The sequence below is a fragment of the Pipistrellus hanaki genome (assembly GCF_964339955.1).
Source record: "Pipistrellus hanaki genome assembly, chromosome: 2".
Classification (NCBI taxonomy): domain Eukaryota; kingdom Metazoa; phylum Chordata; class Mammalia; order Chiroptera; family Vespertilionidae; genus Pipistrellus; species Pipistrellus hanaki.
The window spans coordinates 160,865,576-160,886,626 of record NC_140504.1 but is presented as its reverse complement, the minus strand read 5'-3'; the positions used below and the strand labels follow the sequence as shown (position 1 = coordinate 160,886,626).

The 21,051-nt window shown below is 36.0% G+C and overlaps 1 protein-coding gene across 2 annotated transcripts in view; it reads left to right on the top strand.

Moving 5' to 3' along the window:
* Positions 1 to 21,051, top strand: part of HOOK1 (hook microtubule tethering protein 1) — a 65,797-nt gene that overhangs the window by 21,928 nt on the left and 22,818 nt on the right. For both annotated transcript variants that reach the window (XM_084872962.1, XM_084872963.1), the window contains 7 exons: positions 1,515 to 1,598; positions 4,569 to 4,735; positions 12,096 to 12,236; positions 13,336 to 13,537; positions 14,071 to 14,181; positions 19,889 to 19,976; positions 20,059 to 20,119. In XM_084872962.1, coding sequence (XP_084729088.1) covers positions 1,515 to 1,598; positions 4,569 to 4,735; positions 12,096 to 12,236; positions 13,336 to 13,537; positions 14,071 to 14,181; positions 19,889 to 19,976; positions 20,059 to 20,119 — 854 coding nt within the window. The remainder of the gene's footprint in view (positions 1 to 1,514; positions 1,599 to 4,568; positions 4,736 to 12,095; positions 12,237 to 13,335; positions 13,538 to 14,070; positions 14,182 to 19,888; positions 19,977 to 20,058; positions 20,120 to 21,051) is intronic.

Below are 21,051 nucleotides of genomic sequence, written 5' to 3'. Positions count from 1 at the left end.
CCCTGTGGGAGTGCACTGACCACCAGGGGGCTGCTCCTACATTGAACATCTGCCCCCCTGGTGGTCAATGTGCATCATAGTGACTGGTTGTTGTTCCACTATTTGGTCGATTTGCATATTAGGGATTTATTATGTAGGATGTGACCTATTTTATCTCTATGTATATAAAAGGCTAAGTGACCATCACATTTGAAACAACCGAATGGACGACCAAACAGGCTGTGTGGGGTAACTGGGCTGACAGAGGGGCAAGTGAGGGATAGCCAAATGACAGAGCAGCAGGTTGCATGGGGCAACCAGGCCAGCAGGGGTGTTAGTGGGGGGCGACCAAACAACCGAGCAGCAGGCTGCATGGGGCTACCAGGCCCGCAGGAGGAGGGGGAGCAGTTGTGGGTGACTAGTCTGGCGGGGAGGGGGGAAGGGGGAGGGGCAGGGAAGTGAGGGGAGACCAGGCAGGCAGAGTGGGGCAGTGAGGGGTGACCAGCTTAGTAGGGGGGGGGGAGAGCAGTTGGGGGCGATCACACCAGCAAGGGGTACCCTAAGGGACCACCAGGCCAGTGGGGGGGGGGCATTTGGGAGAGACTAGACCTGCAGGGGAGGCAGTTGGGGATGACCCAGGTCAGGAGGTGGGGCAGATGTGTGTGATCAGGCAGGCAGGCAGGCAAGTGAGCAGTTAGGAATCAGTAGTCCCAGATTATGAGAGGGATGTCGAACTGCTGCTTTATAGATCGGGCCTAAACTGGCAGTCGGACATCCCCCAAGGGGTCCTGGATTGGAGAGGGTGCAAGCTGGGCTGAGGGGGATCTTCACCCCCCCCCCCCCCCAGTCACAAATTACATGCACCTGGCCTCTGGTATGGTTATAAAATAGTAGACACTTTATAAAAAAATTTTTCTAATTTCAAATTTATCTACTAAGATAATATAATTTTTGTCACATTTGCTTTCCTCTCTCTTAATATTGAAGAAACAGCTCAAAGACCTTGTACTTGAGTCTCCTTTCCCTGGCTTTATTATATGACTTTCTTAATGAGGGAAAATACCCTCTCAGCCTGGATATAACCCAGTCTGGTTATAAAGGAAAGGACAAGAGGAGAGGCAAATGCATCAAGAACTTTTCTTGTTATGTTTTTAGACATTTGTTTTAATGAATTCACCACTCATCTGAAGAAGTATTTCAAATTAAAATATTTTTTCCTAGAAAGACTTAAATTTAAACTTGTGTTCTAATTTTTTTTTCTTTGATGAAATTAAACAGTGCATCCACTAATACTCTTTTGCTTAAATATTTCACAAGGATTTATATAAAATTGTATTTCTATGTTACCTTAGCCTTAAATGTTAATTATTTTATGTAAATATCACATAAAAACAAAAAATTAAGACTTATTTCTTAATAGGTAAAATTTAAATACCTTTTCCAATATCAGTGTACATCTATGTAGTGATAAAAGTATATTTTTCAGTTTGTATCAAAACATGATCTACTAACAATTAGGACATTTTATATTTCAGCTTAAAAGGGCCCTGGAAGAACTTCAGGAAGCACATGCAGAAAAAGAAGAACTGAGGCAGAGATGCCAAGAACTGGATATGCAGGTGCGGAAAAGAAACCCGATCTTAAAAAGTTCCCATTTTAAATGTACCAGCGTTAATTTTAATTAGGTAATTGGCAAAGTGTATTGCAGGTTGGGTTTCATTTCATAGAGGGCCCATTAAAAGACTCTATTAAATATGTGAATATTCCAGCATGATTTTCATAATTATTTTTCTGTATAATTGAAAATTGCTGGCTTAACTACTTCATAAAGATCATTTTAAAAAATTATAGAATTTTAACTAGTATTTAGATGTGGTCTTAGTCTTTTCTTTTGTAAAAAGTGGAAATTACAGTATCTACTTAATAATTTTTGTATATTAAGTGAGGTGATGGTTAGAAGTACTTAGAAGTGCTTGATCCCCAGTAACTGTGAGTGCCAATTTTATTTTGCTAACATGTATGTGCATATGAACACATGTATATATATAGTTCTTGTGTTTATCTGTTTAGCAGAATAAACTTGATTTAAGAAATAATAATTAATGGTTAAAGGGATAGATTTTCAAACCAGGCCACTTATATCCAGAACCTGGCCATATTATTATCTGGTTATATCCTCTCAAGCAAATCACTTAATTTCTATACTTCATCTTAATTTCAATCGCATTTGTCAAGAAATGATGTGATAATATTATATATCTCTCAGACTGAGTATGAGTATTAAGTAAGTTAATATACATAAAGCACTAAAAACGAGGCCTGGCACAGAGCACTATATGTTTGCATATATATATCGTCGTTGCTATTATATGAAGATGCAATTGTAGAAGCTATTCAGTAAGTCTTAAAACTATACAAATGGTTAATTGTACCATCATAATATGCTATATGTAAACTTAATTTTTGTTTGTTTTTATTGTAAGGATCTTAAAGGAACAAGCTCTTATTCTTTTTTGTATGTCAGTCACTTAGGATTATAGTTGACAGGTAATAGTCACTAAGCTGCTTTAATGACAAGGAGGAATAATTGTTTCCTTCTATAGCTGCCTGGGGACAGTTTTCCAGATTATTTTTGTTTCTCATTTGGAGAACAATGTCTGTAATTTTCCTATAGTGTATTTAAGGTAAAATTAAGAACTTTAATTCCCTTTTATTAGCTCAATGTGTGAATATATACTCTTGTTCACATAAGTGGATTAAGTTAATTATACCTTTTGAAAATAAAAATACCAAACTTGTACAATATGTCAGGAGTCATGATAGGTCAAGTTTATTTTTGCGTGCGTGTGTGTGTGTGTGTGTGTGTGTGTGTGTAAATCCTCATTCAAGGGTATGTTTTTATTGATTTTTTCGAGAGAAGAAGGGGGAAAGAGGAAAACATTGATGTGAGAGAAACAATCAGTTGCCTCCCATTTGTGCCTAGACTGGTATCTGACAAACTAGGTATCTGACTAGGAATTGAACCCAAAACTTTTTGGTGTATGGGACAGTGCTCCAACCAATTGAGCCACCTGGCCAGGGCAGCTCCAGTTTTGTTTTGTTGTTTTGTTTTGTTTTTAAATAATATCAATAAAATCATATGTAAACTTATGGCTTTATAAAAAGTCACAGCATGGCTGTAAAATTTTAAAGGTGTTTTAAAATGAAAACAAGTAGAACAAGAGAGCATATCATGCTTGTTACATAAATATGTAAGTAAAGTAGGAAAACATCTGGTACTAATATTGATGTGATTTTAAAGTTACATATTGTTACCCATCCTATATAATAAAAGCCCAGACACCACAACAGTAAGGACTAGAACGACTGCTCGATAAGTCGCTATGAGGTTCACTGACCACCTCTCAGTCCCTCTCTCTGGCCACAGGCTTTTATTGCTGAATGGTGAACAGGGAACCACGGTGGGTAGTGGCGGCAGGGTCAGACTAGGGATGAGCGAGCTGGAGGAAGATGGCCCTGATCGCAGATTAGCCCTAGGGACCCTTCTCACGCATGATTTCATGTGCTGGGCCTCTAGTTTTAAATAAAAGAAGAGTCTCAATGTACATATAAATTTAATTCAAATTGTTATTGATTCACGAACTAAATAATGCATTTGCCCCCTGAAAATGATGTGCAACCGATCATTTTCTGCTGTGAAACAAATGATAATTTTGTGCATATGTCTATGTTTTTTGGCTTAATAGGTAACAGCATTCTACAAATAAATTTATAACTAAAATGAGAACAAATTAATTTTTCAAAGTTAATTGATATATCACAGTTTAGAGACTTAGAAAAATTTTCTTTTTGTAACCAATGCAAGCATAACATTTTAGAAATATTTTCCTTATCCTATATAATAAAAGCCTAATATGCTAAGTGTCCGGTTATCCAGTCATCCATTCCATCAATAAAAGCGAATTATGCTAATGATATGCTAAGGCTGCTCAACCACTCTCTATGATGTGCATTGTCTACCAGGGAGCAGGCAATCGACAGGTTGACCAGTCACTATTATGTGCATTGGTCATTGACCACAGAGGACACACGCTCTGAACGGTAGGTTAGCTTGCTGCTGGAGTACAGCTGATAGGGACTGAGTGAGATGGGCTAGACATGCCCTGGAGCCCTCCCACAGTCCCTCCCTGGCTGGCCAACCTCCTGCTTCCCTTCCCGGCCCCAATCATGCACCTTTGGGGTCCTTCTGCCTGGCCTGTACCCTCTTACAATCCAGACTGAATGACACCCCCTCCCCCTACCATCCCCGACTTGCATGCACCTGGCCTCTAAACTCTAGAGAGTGTGTGTGTGTGTGTGTGTGTGTGTGTGTGTGTGCGCGCGCGCGCGCGCTCTGTTTTCTGTATGATAATCAAATCTTATTTCTTCTGTATGGAACCTCCTAGACCTAGAATTCTAGAGTTGGAAGGATCCTAGACATTATTTTGCCCAAGCTAATTTAATGGGTTTGCCAGAATTAGCACCCGAAACTCTGGACTACAAGCTTTTTACTATTGATGCTTATATTTGTGTATTTGTCTTTTTTTTAGGTGACTGCACTTCAAGATGAAAAGAATTCACTGGTTTCTGAGAATGCGATGATGAATGAAAAACTTGACCAGTTGGATGGATCTTTTGATGATCCAAACACAATGGTTGCAAAAAAGTTTTTTCATGCACAGTTACAACTAGAGCAATTACAGGAAGAAAACTTCAGGTAGCATTTATAATTGAAATCATTCTATAGAGTCTTATTAAGCTGATAGCTAAAAAATCATATCAACAACTAATTACATTATAAAGCATATTTAGGTCACTGATTTAGCTATTGTAAGTGATTCCTGACCTCACAGGGCTTATAGTCCAGTAAGGCAAGTGGGGTATATATATATAAAAGTAAACCATTCAAAATAATGTGTGTTAAGTGCCAAATGAAGGCAAGTTCACTAGGAGTTTAAAGGAGTGATTGCTGAAGCCTCGTGGGAATGGGGTGTTCATTGCTTAGTACAGAGAACTTGATAATAACTGGGAAAAAATGTAAACCTGATACTAAAGAGATGCTTTCGATTTTCATGTTCATCTAACATTTAGAAAACATTGATGGTTTCTTGTGTGCTTGCCACTGAGCCTTGCACTCTTTGGCCTGAGAGCCAGGTTATCTGGTTATACTGTATATGCTCTTTTTCTTTGTTTGGGCATAATTTAAACTAGGGGTGTCGAACTCAATCAGAGAAGGGGCCAAAATCTAAAATCCAGCCTAAATCGCGGGCCGAATGGTTTACTGAACAGTCATAAACTGACAATGTCATAAACTGACAGCGGAGTGCAGTGATGACAGTGCGGTGCGGGCCACATTGCAAGGCCTGGCAGGCTGGATTTGGCCCGCGGGCCTTGTTTTTGACACATGTGATTTAAACTTACAAAAAAAAGTTTCAAAAATTGTATAAGGAATCCTTTTATACCTTTCACTCAGATTCAATATTTTACAGATTTCTTTCTATTTATTTAGCACTGTCTATATTTTTAAATACTAATATATAAACATATTTTTCCCTGAACTATTTGAGAATAAGTTAGAGACATTCCCTTTATCTCTTATCTGCTTTGGTATGTGTTTTCTAAGAATAAGGACATCCTAATATATAAAGAGCCAGAGTCCCTAATGTCCAAAATAACTGAATGCCATGCTGCGTAGTGCATAGCAGGCTCAGGAGGGCGGGGACTGGTGAGCAGGCTGAACTGTTGACCTCTCGGCCCCTCCTTCGTTGAGGGCGCTACTGCAACCCAGCACTGACTACTGGCGCCAAGGCAGGTGTGATGTGATTGGTCAGGGAGCCCCATGATCACCTTGCAGAAGGAGGCCTAGGCTATTATACTTGGCCAGCGGCAGTGGGCGGGACTTCACTCTGCAAGGCTCCTGGACTGTAAGAGGGCACAGGCCAGGCTGAAGGACCCTCCCCACTGCACAGATTTCCTGCACTGGGCTTCTAGTTCTCGTATAAATAACAGTATAGTGATCAAGTTTAGGAAAATTGACAATTATGTAATGTTATTGAATCCACAGATTCAAATTCCATCAGTTAAGTTATCTCAATATCTTTTATAGCTATTTTTTCCCCCTGAATCAGAATCTGATTTAGGATCATGCATTGCATTTAGTCTAGATTCTTAATCAATATACTATAAATCAATTTCTGGCATTTATTTTAATGCTCATATTGTCCCAGATTTGTACACCCTGTACCCTTTAAATATATCACTTTTCTTTGAGCATTTTCTCCCATTCTGGCACTACTAGTGTTCCCGACTCATCTCCTTTCCCTTTCCTACCTCTGGAGTCTGCCATTTCTCCAAGTAGCCTGATTCCATTTAGAAACAAGGATCTATGCTCCATTTTGATTTTTCTATCACTGCTCCTAGGCCACTCTGGTGTACAGAACAAGTAGATGCACTTTCACAGGTTCATACTTGTCCATGTTCACATACTTGTGTATAAACATCTGGATTTATTTGGATGTTTACAGTTATGAAAAATCAGTTTATATTGACCTCTTTTATTTTAGTCCAGTGACTTCAGGGTTCATTCTGATCTCCATTTTGATATGGTAACTTCCTACTCCAACAGCCAGAAACCTGCCTTATATTTTCCTCAGTATATTTACTCAACTCCAAAATACACAGAAAGTAATTTAAGAATTGCTAATGCAAGCTAATAATAGACTTCAGTATGTTTATAGTTCATTTTACAAGATAACATTTACATATTGTGAAATGAGTAAATACTGAGTACAATTTGGCATGTTTTAACAAATGCCGACATTTGTGTAAGTCATACTTTTATCATTGGATAAATCATTTCTGTCACTGTGGAGAGTTTCCTTATGCTTCTTCCCAGTCAGTCCCTACCTCCCAGAGCTGTTTACTCTTCTGATTATTTTTCACCGTGTATTCCTTTTCTCTCATATGGAACTCTCCATATAAATTGAATCATGCAATATGAACTCTTTGGTGACTGATTCCTTTTGTTTATTAGCATGTTTGTGAGATTCATGTTGAATGTATCAATAATTCATCATTTTTTATTGTTGAGTATTATTCTATTACTAGAGGCCCATTGCAGGAAGATTCCTATAAGAATAGGGCTTCATATGGCCATCTCCACTGCCTCCCTCCCTCCCATTTCCACTGCCTTGCTTCCTCCCATCTTCACTGCCTAGCTCCCTTTTCCACCGCTTCATTTCCTTCTACGCAGTCTTCAGTATTCTCTTTGCACCTCCATATTTGTTGGGTTAATTTGCATGCTCACTCCTGGTTGGCTGGTGGGTGTAGCAGAGGGACAGTCAATTTGCATGTTTCCCTTTTATTAGTGTAGATATGGAATTATTCCACATTATATCACACTTTGTTTATCCATTTCCTTTATTTTTTATATTTTTATTGAATTCAGAGAGGAAGGGAGAGAGATAGTAATATCAGTGACGACAGAGAATCATCCATCGGCTGCTCCCAGTACACCACCCACCTAAGATTGAGCCCAAAACCCAGGCATGTGTCCTAACCAGGAATTGAACCTTGATCTCCTGGTTCATAAGTCAGTGCTCAACTGCTGATCCATACTGGCCAGGCTATTCATTTTTCTTTAGATGAACATTTGGTTTTTCAGAAATAAAAAATAAAAAATAAAAATTTGGGCTAATAGAAATAAAGCAGGTATGAACATTGGAATACAAAAATATTTGTAAATATGTTTTTATTTTTCATTGGGAAATGCATAGAGTGATATTGCTGAGTAGATCAGTGTTTGGTTTTCAAAAAGATTGGCAAAACTTCCAAAGTGGTCATACAATTTTACATCTCCACTGCCTGTGTTTACTGCTGGTTGCTCTAGTCTAGTTGCTCTGCTGCATATGGTCTTACCAGTCCTCTTAATTGTAGCTATCGGGTCTAGTAATATTTAATGTCGTTTTTTAACATTCGTTTAAAATCTTGCTTGGCGTTGACTTGTATTGACATAACCTTCAAACACGTGGTATCTACAGAACGTGTGAAGTGCAATTAACAAGTTTTGCTTGAAAAAGTTTGTGTTTGGTTTGGTTTTTGTTGCAAAACTAGGGCTAAGAAGATGGTGGATGAAGAGCATATTCGGCACTGCATGCTTTACGAGTTTCAATTAGGAAGAAAAGCAAGTGAGGCTGCAAAAAACATCTGTAGTGCTCTTGGTCAAGATGCAGTTAGCGCCAGAAAATGCCAGCGTTTGGTCTGAGAAATTTCGCGAGGGAAATTTTTCGTTAGATGACAAGAGTGGTCGAGGCCGTGTGTCCAGTTTTGATCAAGAAGCTCTTCAAGCTCTTTTGGTGCAAAATCCTCAAATTACCCAACAAGAGCTTGCGACAACTTTAAATTGTTCACAAAAAACAATTTCCAATCAATTGCGTGCACTTGGCAAAGTCCAAAAGTTTGGAAAATGGGTTCCTCATGAGTTGACCGACAACAACCGTAATCAAAGAGTCACAATTCGCAGTTCACTCCTCTCGTCAAAACCGTTTGCCGTTTTTAGAGCAAATTGTTACCGGAGATGAAGAATGGGTGCTGTATGTTAATTTGAAAAGGCGGCCTCATTGGTTGGACAAAAATGAGGCTCCGCAGCCCACGCCAAAACCTGACTTGCATGCAAAAAAAGTGATGTTGTGTGTTTGGTGGAATTTTAAAGGAATTCTTCATTATGAACTTTTACCATCTAACCAAACCATTACAAGTGCAGTGTATAGTGCCCAATTGGAAAGGTTAGCCCAAGCTTTAAGAGAAAAAGAACCCGCGCTGATTAATTGGAAGGGCGTAATTCTTCACCACGATAACGCACGACCGCATACTGCAAGAATCACTGCTGAAAAACTGCGCCACTTGGAATGGGAAGTTCTCCCTCAACCTGCATATTCTCCTGATATTGCCCCTTCCGATTACCATTTGTTTCGTTCTTTGCAAAACTTTCTTCTTGGAAAAAAATTTAATAATGAAGAATGCCTCAAAAATGCATTGACCGAATTTTTTGCATCAAAATCACAAGAATTTTACGACAGAGGGATTAAAATGCTTCCTGAGCGTTGGGCACAAGTAGTAGAAAACAACGGCAACTATATTGTTGATTAAATTTTGTTGTATTGTTTAAATAAATTCGATTTAAAAAAAGTATTAGAAAACGACATTAATTATTACTAGACCTAATATTTCACAGAATATATTAGGGATATCTAATTGTGGCTTTAATTGGCATTTTCCTGATAACTAATGATGGGTTAAGTCCTTTTTCATGTGCTTATTGGCAATATATCATACTTACGTGAATTATCTCTTCACACAGAAAGCTTATTTTTAAAGTTGGCTGTCTTATTTTAATTATAGGAGTTTTAAAAATTCAGGATATAAATCCTTTGTCAGATATATGTAATATTTCACCCATTCTGTGGCTTGCCTTTTCCTTTTTAAATAGTATCTATAAAGGTCCTTAACTTAGATGAAGTCTCATTCATCAGAATTTTAAGATTGTTGCTTTTTGTGTTCTGTCCAAGAAATCTTTGTTGTGATGATAGTCTCTAGTATTTTCTCCTGGAACTTCATGGTTTTATCTTTTACATGTAGGTCTGTGGTTCATCTTGAATTGATTTTTGAAAATATTGTGAGGTAATCGGGTCAAGTTTTATTTTTATTATGCGTATGAGTACCTACTTGTTCCAATATCATCAGTTGAAATCATTTTTATTTTGCTTCGACACCTTGGTGTAAAAAGATCTAAACAAAATTTGAGTCATTTTCTGGACTTAAAGTTCTTTTTTATTGGTGGGTTTGTCAGTTAGTCAATTTCTGTTAAAAATACCTTTTGTGATTTTGACTGTATATAATTGATATCTTAATTATATTGAGAATTTCTATGAATATGGAATATTTATTTAAGTCTTTAATTTCTCTCAGCAATGCTGTGTTTCCATAATTGAAATCTTACATGTCTTATTAACTTTATTTCAAGTATTTTATATTGTTGATGCTATTACAAATAAACTTTAAAAATTACTCTGAAAAGTTGCTTTTTACATTATTAGTTTTAGATGTATTCTTTATTTCTTGCCTTATACTTTTAATTCAATTTGTTCTTTTTCTAGCCTCTTAAGGTTGAGTCATAGATAATTAATTTTAAAATTTTCTTCATTTCTAATATAAGTCTTTAAAACTATTAATTTTCCTTTAAGCACTATTTTAGCTGTGTTCCCAAAACTTGTTTGGCTGTATTTTTGTTGTTGTTAAGTTTGAAATATTTCTAATTTCCTTTGTCATTTCTTCCTTGACTCATGGGTTATTTAAAAATGTGTTGTGTAGCCGGGACCGGTTTGGCTCAGTGGATAGAGCATCGGCCTGCGGACTGAAAGGTCCCGGGTTCGATTCCGGTCAAGGGCATGTACCTTGGTTGCAGGCACATCCCCAGTAGGGGGTGTGCAAGAGGCAGCTGATCGATGATTCTCTCTCATCGATGTTTCTAACTCTCTGTCCTTCTCAATTCCTCTCTGTGTAAAATCAATAAAATATATATTTTTTTAAAAAATGTGTTGTGTAATTTCTCAATATTTAAGGCTTTTTTAGATTTCTAATTTTAAATATATATATCTATATATCTATATATCTATATATAGATATAGATATATAGATATATATATAGATATATATATAGATTTCAGAGACAAAGGGAGAGGAAAAGAGAGAGAGAAATAACAATGAAAGAGAATCATTAATAGGCTGCTCCTTCATGTTCCACACTGGGGATCGAGCCCACAATTCGGGCATATGCCTTGACCAGGAATCAAACCGCGATCTCCTAGTTCATAGATCGACACTCAACCTCTGAGCCATGCTGGCTGGGCCTAGGTTTCTTATTGTGACTGATTTCTGATTTAATTTTTTTTTTTGTCATTAGAGAACATATTCCATGAAATTTCAGTCTTATATTTCTGATCTTTTTTTTATTGTTCATCATGTTGTAGTGTAGTCACTATTCCATGTGTACTTGCAAATAATGTGTGTTCTGTAGTTTTTGACTGATGTTTTATAAATGTCAGTTAAATCAAGCTGGTTAATAGTGTTATCCAGATCTTGTCTACATTTTTACTGATATTTTTGTTTAGTTCTATCATTTATTGGGAGACTGATGTTTAAAATTTTCAACAATGACTATGGATTTGTGGATTTCTAATTTTGATTTTGTCAGTTTTACTTCATGTATGTGAAAACTCTGTTTTTAGGTATACATACTTTTATATGTATTTCAAATGAATTATGCCTTTTATAACTAAGAAATATTTATCTTTGGTAATGCCTTTTGTCTTAAAATTTATTGTTTAATAGTAACATAATCACCCCAGCTTTCTCTTACTATTTGCATGATATTTTTTTTTATCTTTTTACATTTAATTGTGTCTTTATGTTTAATATGTCTTTTGTAATTAGGATTAATGCATTTAGTCCCTTTGCTTTCATGTAATTTTTAATATGGTTATATTTAAGTCTGTCTATCAATATGTCATTTTTTGTTTTCATATCTATTCTTTTGTGTGTTTTTTTCTCCCTTTCCTGCATTTTTGGGAGATTGGTCAACTAATTTTTTAATATTTCATTTTAATCACTGTGTTGTCACTTTAGTTTTTGTTGTTGCAGTAGGGCTTGAAGTATTGTTAATTTCCCAGTCTACAAAGAGTTAATATTTTGCTACTTTATATGCTATGTGTAATTTTGAGTAATTTTAATATATATATGTACATTCTCTTCATCTTTTGAAATTAAATTCCTGTTTGGACTAGAGATAACCAAACACAAATGTTTCAGAAGTGAAAATGAAAATTCAGAACATCATTTACTTCTCAAGTCTATTTGAAAAGCAAAAACTCAAAGTATCTTACTTCTTTAGTTTTTCTTCTTTGAATTCGGGATTTAAAATAATGTATTATAGATGTAAGTCTTGTTAACTTCAAGTCTCAGTGAGAAAGTAAATGATGGAAATTGAATTATTAATATCTAATTTGTTTCCTTTATGCAAGGCTTGAAGCTGCAAAAGATGATTACCGTGTTCACTGTGAAGAACTTGAAAAGCAACTAATTGAATTTCAGCATAGGAATGATGAACTGACTAGTCTTGCTGAGGAAACAAGAGCCCTGAAAGATGAAATTGATGTTCTTAGGTATGGCATGTCTCAGTAGGATTGTCACTTCTGAGTTATTACTTTCATTTCAGTATTCCATATTTTAATCAGTGATTCTTAGAGTTACCCCTATGTATCACGTATTTATCAATTTTTATCCAAGCTCCTAGTCTTTAAGACTTGTTGATAATAATTGCAACTTCAAGATAATTTTCAATTCTTCTTAGGACAATTTTACATTAGAACCAACAAGCCTAAATAAAATGATAACTTATTTCTTAAAAGTTTGTAAGTTACTTTTATCTTTACCTCTATCTTCTCATTAGTTTATCCTGTTGAATTTTTATGTAAGGAAATGCACACTGTCTCAATTCATATTTTGATATTTGCTAAAATAAATAAATACAGATAAGAATGCTGACATTTATTTCAGGATCACCTCAGTGGTCTCTTTAATTGTATTTGACAATATAAAATTTATAGTTAGCTTTGGTTTATAAAATGTTGTTCAAATAAATAGACTATCCACATGCTATTTATAATTTCTGTTACATTTTCTTAGCCATTTTGGTATACAGTTTTTAATATCCATTTGAAACAAAATCCTTATAACCGTTTATTTGAACCTGTACCTGAGAGTGAAGTGATTTGGTTTGCTTGTTTATTTTTGCTCTGGCTCAATTGGTCAGGTAAACACAACTCTAAAGGGAAGTGCTTTACAAGACAAAGTGTAAGTTGAATTAACACCCAAAGCATATCACTTACTTGAAATAAAACTATACTAAATGTTATTTATGCACAAAGCACAATTGGTCCATAATCTATAGAGTAGCTCAGATTATATTTATAAAACCATTCTTTGTATACAGCATGCTAGTTATTGAAACAGTTTTATTATTTAGTGTGTCAAATTAGAAGCTTTAAAAAAAAAAAAAAAAAAGCCTTTGCAACAAAAAGGCTGAATTATAGATAGTGTTATGCCAGAGTCTGGTTCCAAAGTTCTCACAGTTTATTATTTCTCTCTCTTTTCTTTTTTTGCCAATCGAGAGTTTATTTGAAATACTCTTTTTTTCAGCCAGAAGAAAATGATGTGTATTTGCTAGTTTTCACACAGTAATGTTTAGTTTTTATCATTTAGGACTACCTCTGATAAAGCAAATAAGCTGGAGTCCACAGTTGAGATATATCGTCAAAAGCTACAAGATCTGAATGACCTTCGGAAGCAGGTGAAAACGTTGCAGGAAACAAACATGATGTATATGCACAATACAGTCAGCTTAGAAGAAGAATTAAAGAAGGCAAATGCGGCACGTACACAATTAGAAACATACAAGAGACAGGTAAAAATATATCTTAGTTTTTTTAATCATTAAAATCTAAAGACCTCAACTTTGTTATTCCATTTGCAAAGAAGTAAAGAAACATTGCTTATAGTAAACTGAAGTTATGATAAATTTCTTCTATGTATAATTTCAGTTCAAGGGTTGATTATTGAGTTTGAATTATCTAGGTCTTTTTTTTATTGGATTTGAGTATATATTTTATTAGATAATTTTTTGTTTTTGATTTTTTTAAGATTTCTGGTAACCAGTGATAAAAGCCTAGATAATGGAACTATAACCTAAAATATTCTATTTTGTTATTTATCATCCAACCTATGGAAACAGTAGAAGGCTGATAGTGTTTTTTGTCTAAATTGTTATTTGGGTATTTTAAAATTTGTTCTTATCTACATGCTATTTCCATAAATCTTTAGACTTAGACTGAAATCTTACTATAATTTTATTTACAATCAGTTTTTCATCTATTGAGTTCTGAAATCAGACGATCATTATCTTATATTCTTGTGTTTTACTTTTGTTTCTGACAAAAGGTTCAGGATCTACACAGTAAACTTTCCTCTGAATCCAAAAGGGCAGACACACTATCATTTGAAATGAAGAGGCTTGAAGAAAAACATGAAGCTTTACTTAAGGAAAAAGAGGTAAACATCACTATAATTGATAAATAATATGTCTGTTTGCTTTTATTTTTCATGTGATCCTTGCTGTTCTAAGAATAGAAGTGAAATGAACCAGTTCTCCTGTCTTTCTTCAAATTGAAGTTGTTGATGTAACAAAGTCTTGTAAAAATTCTTCATGCAGTTTTGATAGTTTTCTTCACAAGGGAAGATCAAATGACAGAGCAGAGGTCATATGTCTTAATTTAATGTTATTCAACTCAGGACTATCAACTCTTTGAAAGTGAGGACTGTAGATGCAGTTTTTAGCAGCTTTATTAAGATACTGGGAGTCTGATGCACGAAATTCGTGCACTGAGGAGTGATCCCTTAGCCCAGTCTGCCCCCTCTCACATACTGGGAGCCCTCAGGGGATGTCCTATGGATGGCTTAAGCCCACTCCCCATTGGGAGCGGACCTAAGCCACAGTTTGGCCTCCCTTTGCTTGAGGTGACCGGGCTGATCAGGGGAAGGTGCCAACCCCATTCCCCACTGCTGTAGCCACTGCCAGTCACTGCCAAGGTATTTTGATCAACATGGACTCCAGTCCCTTCACTATGAAAAAAATGACAACTTTCTTTAAGCATTTTCAAGATGTGACTTTCATAGGATGTGACATTTCTTTTTCTTTAACTCTCTATCCCACTCCCTTCCTCTGTAAAAACTCAATAAAATATATTTATTGAGTTTTTACAGAGGAAGGGAGTGGGATAGAGAGTTAGAAACATTGATGAGAGAGAAACATCTATCATCTGCCTCCTGCACACTTCCTACTGGGTATGTGCCTGCAACCAAGGTACATGCCCTTGACTGGAATCGAACCTGGGACCCTTGAGTCTGCAGGCCGATACTCTATCCAATGAGCCAAACCAGTTAGGGCAGATATGACACATTTCTTTCTTTATTTTTCTTTTTATCCTCACCTGAGGATATGTTTCCATTGATATTTTCCCCTTCTCTCCAATCCCAAGCTCAGCTCCTTCCCAAGCCTAAAGCCTCCACCCCAGGCTTTAAGCTTGGGAAGGGGTCCCCTCAACCCCTGCACCTCCAATTGTAGGTTTGACCCCTTTCTAAGCCTATAGCCTCCACCCCAAGATTTAGGCTTGGGAAGGGGTCCCCTGCCCCCACCGGAACCTCCAGTCACAGGCTCAGCCCCTTCCCAAGCCTAAAGCCTCCACCCCACTGCTCCCGCAGCCATCTCCACCACCATCTCCACAGCTGTGCGCTCCGCCCGGCACACGCTGCCAGTGCTTTTCTCTCCAGCAGCCGAAGCCACCTTGCTTTCCACTTTATTTTTTATTTTATTTTTTTTTAAATATATTTTATTGATTTTGTACAGAGAGGAAGGGAGAGAGATAGAGAGCCAGAAACATCGATGAGAGAGAGTCATCGATCAGCTGCCTCTTGCACACCCCCTACTGGGGATATGCCCGCAACCAAGGTACATGCCCTTTACCGGAATCGAACCCGGGACCCTTCAGTCCCCAAGCCAACGCTCTATCCATTGAGCCAAACTGGTCCTGGCTTGCTTTCCACTTTACCTCCCTCTTCCTTCTATGCTGTCTTCAGACTTCACTCCCTGCCCCCCACTCTGTGTATGTAAATTAACTGCCATCTTTGTTGGGTTAATTTGCATTCTTGCTCTGATTAGCTGGTCGGCGTGTTGTGTAGCAGAGTGATGGTTAATTTGCATATTACTCTATTATTAGGTTAGATTAGAAGCCCAGTGCATGAAATTTGTGCACTTGGCGGGGAAGGGGTCCCTCAGCCCATCCTGAGTGCTGCTACAGAAGCAGGAGAAGCTCCTGCCACCATTGCTGCGCTTGCCAGCTGTGAGCCTGGCTTCTGGCTGAGTGGTGTTCCCCCTGTGGGAGCCCACTGTCCACCAGAGGGCAACTCCTGTGTTGAGTGCCTGCCTCCTGGTGATCAGTCCCTGCATCAGAGAATGGTTGTTTCACTGTTCAGTTGATTTGGATATTAGCCTTTTATTATATAAGAAAATTTACATACCATAAATTTTATCAACTTACAGTATGCAATTCAGTGAGATTTAGTATATTCACAGAGTTGTGCAACCGACACCACAACACTCCAGAAAGAACCTTATCCCTCTTAGTGGTTATTCTGCATTCTGGTCCCCCTCACCCCATCTGTTGCAATCAGTAATCTCTCTCTATAGATTTGCCTAGTCTATCTAAAATATGTAATCATACACTTGGTGGTCTTGTGACTTGGTTCCATAGTTAGCATAATATTTTCAAGGTTCATCCATGTCATAGCATATATCAGTGCTTCAATTTTACTGCTGAGTAATATTCCATTGTATGGATATACGACACTTGAATTATCTGTTCATCAGGTTATGGTCTTTTGGGCTGTTTCTACTTTTTCATTATTAAACAGATAATGTGGCCATGAACATTTACATGCAAGTTTTTTTTTTGGACATATGTTTTCATTTTTTTAGTATGGAATGGTATTGTTTGGTCATATGATAACCAAGTTTAACTGTTTAAAGAACTAGACTGTTTTCTAAAGTGGATGAACCATTTTTACTCCCACCAGCAATTTTTGAAGGTTCCAGTTTGTACACATCCTTACCAATACTTACTATTTTTACCTTTAATTATCCCCTAGGTATGAAGTGATATGTCATTGTGAGTTTGATCTGTAGGTTCCTAATGACTAATGATGTTGTGCATCTTTTCCTATGCTTATTGGCCATTTGAATATCTACCTTGGAGAAATGTCTCTTCATACTTCTTTCTCATGTTTGATTTAGATTATTTGCTTTATAATTATTGATTTTTAAACTTCTTTATATATTCTAGATACATATCCTTGTCAGATATATGACTTACAAATATTTTTCTCCTATTCTGCGCATTATCTTCTCACTTTCTTGATGTTACTGTTTACCAAATTTTTATTTGATGAAGTCACAATTATCTTCCCCCCCCCCCCTCTTGTTATTTGTGCTTTTGTGGGTAGTGTTTCTGTAAAAACATTGAATAATTTGAGGATATAAAGATTTACTCCTGTGTTTTCTTTTAGGTGTTTTATGTTTTTTGGTTTTATATTTAGTCTGATCAATTTTGAGTTAATTTTTGTATATGGTGTAAGTGTCTTAGCATGATTTGTTGACATGACTGTTCTTTCCTCCATTGAATTGTTTTGGTACTCCTGTTAAAAATCAATTGGCCATGAGACTGTAATGATGGATACAATTTACATTTGTCAAAACTCATAAAAGTAAAGCAGGGTGAACCTTAATGTGTAAACTGTAACCCTTAGTTAATAATAATAGTGTATCAATATAGGTTCCTCTGTTCTTATAAGTAACTATACTAATGCAAGATGCTAATGAGGGAAACTAGGCAGTGTAGGAGTGGGAGAAAAAGGGCTATATTATCTACTGAATTTTGGGGAGCAAAATTAATATCTGTTAATTGATTATTAAAAGTAAAAATAATTTGACCATAAATGTAAGAGTTTATTTCCTGGACTTTATTTGTCACTGATTGTATGTCTAGCTTGATGCTAGTACCACTAAGTTTTAAAATTGGCAAGTATGAGCCCTCCAAGTTTGTTCTTTTTAAAGATGGGATTGTCTGAATCTGTAGATGTATTTAGAAACATTGCCACCTTAATGGTATTAAGTTTCTCATCCTTAAATGTTAGATCACATTCTATTTATTTTGGTTTTTAGCTTCTTTCAACAACGTTTTATAGTTTTTATTATATAAGATTTAAACTTTAAAAATTTTTATTTCTGAGTGTTTTGTTATTTTTGTTGCTATTATAAGTGAAACTAGATGCCCAATGCACGAAATTTGTGCACAGCGGGGAAGGGGGAATGTCCCTGAGCCCGGCCTGTGCCCTCTCACAATCTCATTCCTAACTGCCTGTCTGCTCACTCCTTACCACTTGGCTCACTGCTACTTAGCACTGCTGCAGAGGCGGGAGAGGCACCCACCACCACAACCGCTGCACTTGCCAGCCGTGAACCTGGCTTCAGTCTAAATGGCACTCCTGCTGGGGGAGCGCTCTGACCAGGGGGCAGCTCCTGTGTTGAGTGTCTGCCCCCTGGTGGTCAGTGTGCATCATAGTGACTGGTCATTCTGGTCGTTTTGGTAATTCTGCCTTAATGGTCACTGGACTTTTATTTATATATATATATATATATATATATATATATATATATATATATACACACACACACACACACACACACACACACACATATACATACACACACACACATACATACACATACATACATACACACATATATATACATTTTTTATTTTCTATTACTAATGTATAGCAATTTTATATTAACTTGTATATTAATATTACATATTGTATATTAATATTGCATTTTATATATTAATGCATTTTGTATATTAATATTGCAAATTGTATATTAATATTGCATTTTGCAATCTTGTGGAATTCACTTCATATTTCTAATGGTTTTATAGGGTTCTCTAGGATTTTCTAGATAAAAGGTCAGGACATCTGCAGAGGAATAGTTTTATTTCTTGCTTTGCACTTTGAATGCCTTTTTCTTTTTCTTGTCAAATTGTCTGGCCAGAAACTTAAGTACTATGTTGAATAGAAGTGTCAAGAGTGGCCATCATTCTTTTGGTTCTAATATTAGGGAGAAAGCATCCATTCTTTCACAATTATTTACATTTTAGCCATGTGTTTTTTTATTGCTGCTGTTTTGTTTTGTAGATAGCCATTTATGAAGTTGAGGAAGTTTTTTATTGCATATTTTTATCATGAAAGGGTATTAGAATTTGTCATATGCTTTTTCTGGTTCATTGAGATATATGATTTTTGTCTTTTGCATTAATGTGGTTATTTAGTAGTGTGGTTAGTAATTGCAATGATTTTAAGATATTAAGCCACAAATTCATACTTCCAGGATGCTACTTACCACTTTTTCAGTAGAGTTTCACACCAGTGATAAAAATAAATAAATAATTCTCCAGCATCTTTTACACATAAAACTATATTCTGTGTACTTGACAAACATTATTTTATTTGTTGCTCAAAATACCTTTGAAAGGATTTGTATTTGTCAGTATTCCTGTTTTGATAATGAGGATACTAAAGCCAGAGAGCCACATCTCTTTTTACCAGTGATAAAAATAAATAAATAATTCTCCAGCATCTTTTACACATAAAACTATATTCTGTGTACTTGACAAACATTATTTTATTTGTTGCTCAAAATACCTTTGAAAGGATTTGTATTTGTCAGTATTCCTGTTTTGATAATGAGGATACTAAAGCCAGAGAGCCACATCTCTTGCCCTAGATAATATAGCTAGGAAGGAGTGAAACTGGAATTTAAGCCACAATCTATTTGCCTCCAAACTCCATGCTTTTTTTTATTATTATTATTCTGCAGTTGTATATTTGTACTATGTTGCATAATTTCATTCGTTTGGTTCAGAGACAAGCTATGTAATAAGGGAAACACAAGCTTTGTGTTATACAAAAACTATGTAGTTATATAATTTATACAAGAGAAAATTACTCCTAAGCACTAAAACTAAAACATTGCCATTTTAAATTAAGCAACAATTATCAAATTAACTTAAAATAAATTATATAAGTATACAGTATACCACCTGTGGGCATAAATAAAAATTTTGCTTCTATGAACAATTCTTTTTAGAGACTAATAGAGCAGCGTGATACACTGAAAGAAACAAATGAAGAGCTTCGATGTTCACAAGTACAACAGGATCACCTAAACCAAACAGGTAAATTTTGTTGAATTCAGAAACTTTTTTTTTTAATGGTAAAGATATTGAAATAATCATCTATTTTGTTGTTGCTATTTAGATGCATCTGCTGCCAAAAGTTATGAGAATCTTGCTGCTGAGATTATGCCAGTGGAATATAGGTAAATTTGTTTTTATTAATTTATAATCTATACTTAATATTAGAAATATGATGTCTTTTTTGTTGTTGTTAGTCCTCATCCAAGGATCTTTTTTCCATTGGTTTTTAGAGAGAGTGAAAAGGAGGGAGGGAAGACAGAAGGAAGGGAGAGAGACACACATGTATTGGTTGCCTCTTGCACTCATCCCAACTATAATAGGTGCAGATTGAACCGCAATGTAGGTACATGCCCTTGACTGAAAATTGAACCCTCAGCCCTTTGGTGCTCAGGCCAACACTGCATCCATTGAGCAACACCAGCCAGCGCTGCTTAAGCTTTCTAAGTCAGCTTGTTATTGCTACTATAGCAGTTTCAAATTTATCATAAGTAAAATTTCACAACCTAACTGACTGACATGTTCTAGTTTTTATAATATGACACTTTATTGTGTTTAACTTTTTTTCCTTATTCTGAACCTCTATGGAAAAATCTTAATACATGGCATTCAAATCCAGATGGTCAAAAGAAAAGGACAGGAGTTGTCAATAATAGAAGGAGGATTAAGTAGAAGTTAAAATAACAAATTTAGAGGTTCCTCTTGATCCATCTTTTATCTTAGGTTTTATTGCTATGTTTACTTAGACATTTGACTATTTTTATGGTATTTTTATGTTTTTCTTTTTCTTTCTTTCGTAACAGCTGTATTTATTCAGTACTGTAAACTCTATACTTTATTTAAATAGCTTTATTGAGTTTCACCTATTTAAAGTTGTAGAATTTGGTGGGTTTTAGTCTAGTCATGAACTGTGCAACAATTAATGCTATAAATTTTCACAACATTTTTATTCCTCCAAAAGATACCTTTACATAAATAGCAGTTATTCCCCACTCCTACCTCTCATCTATGTCCATCCCCAGGCAAGCAGTTATGTACTTTTGTCTCAGTTGATTTG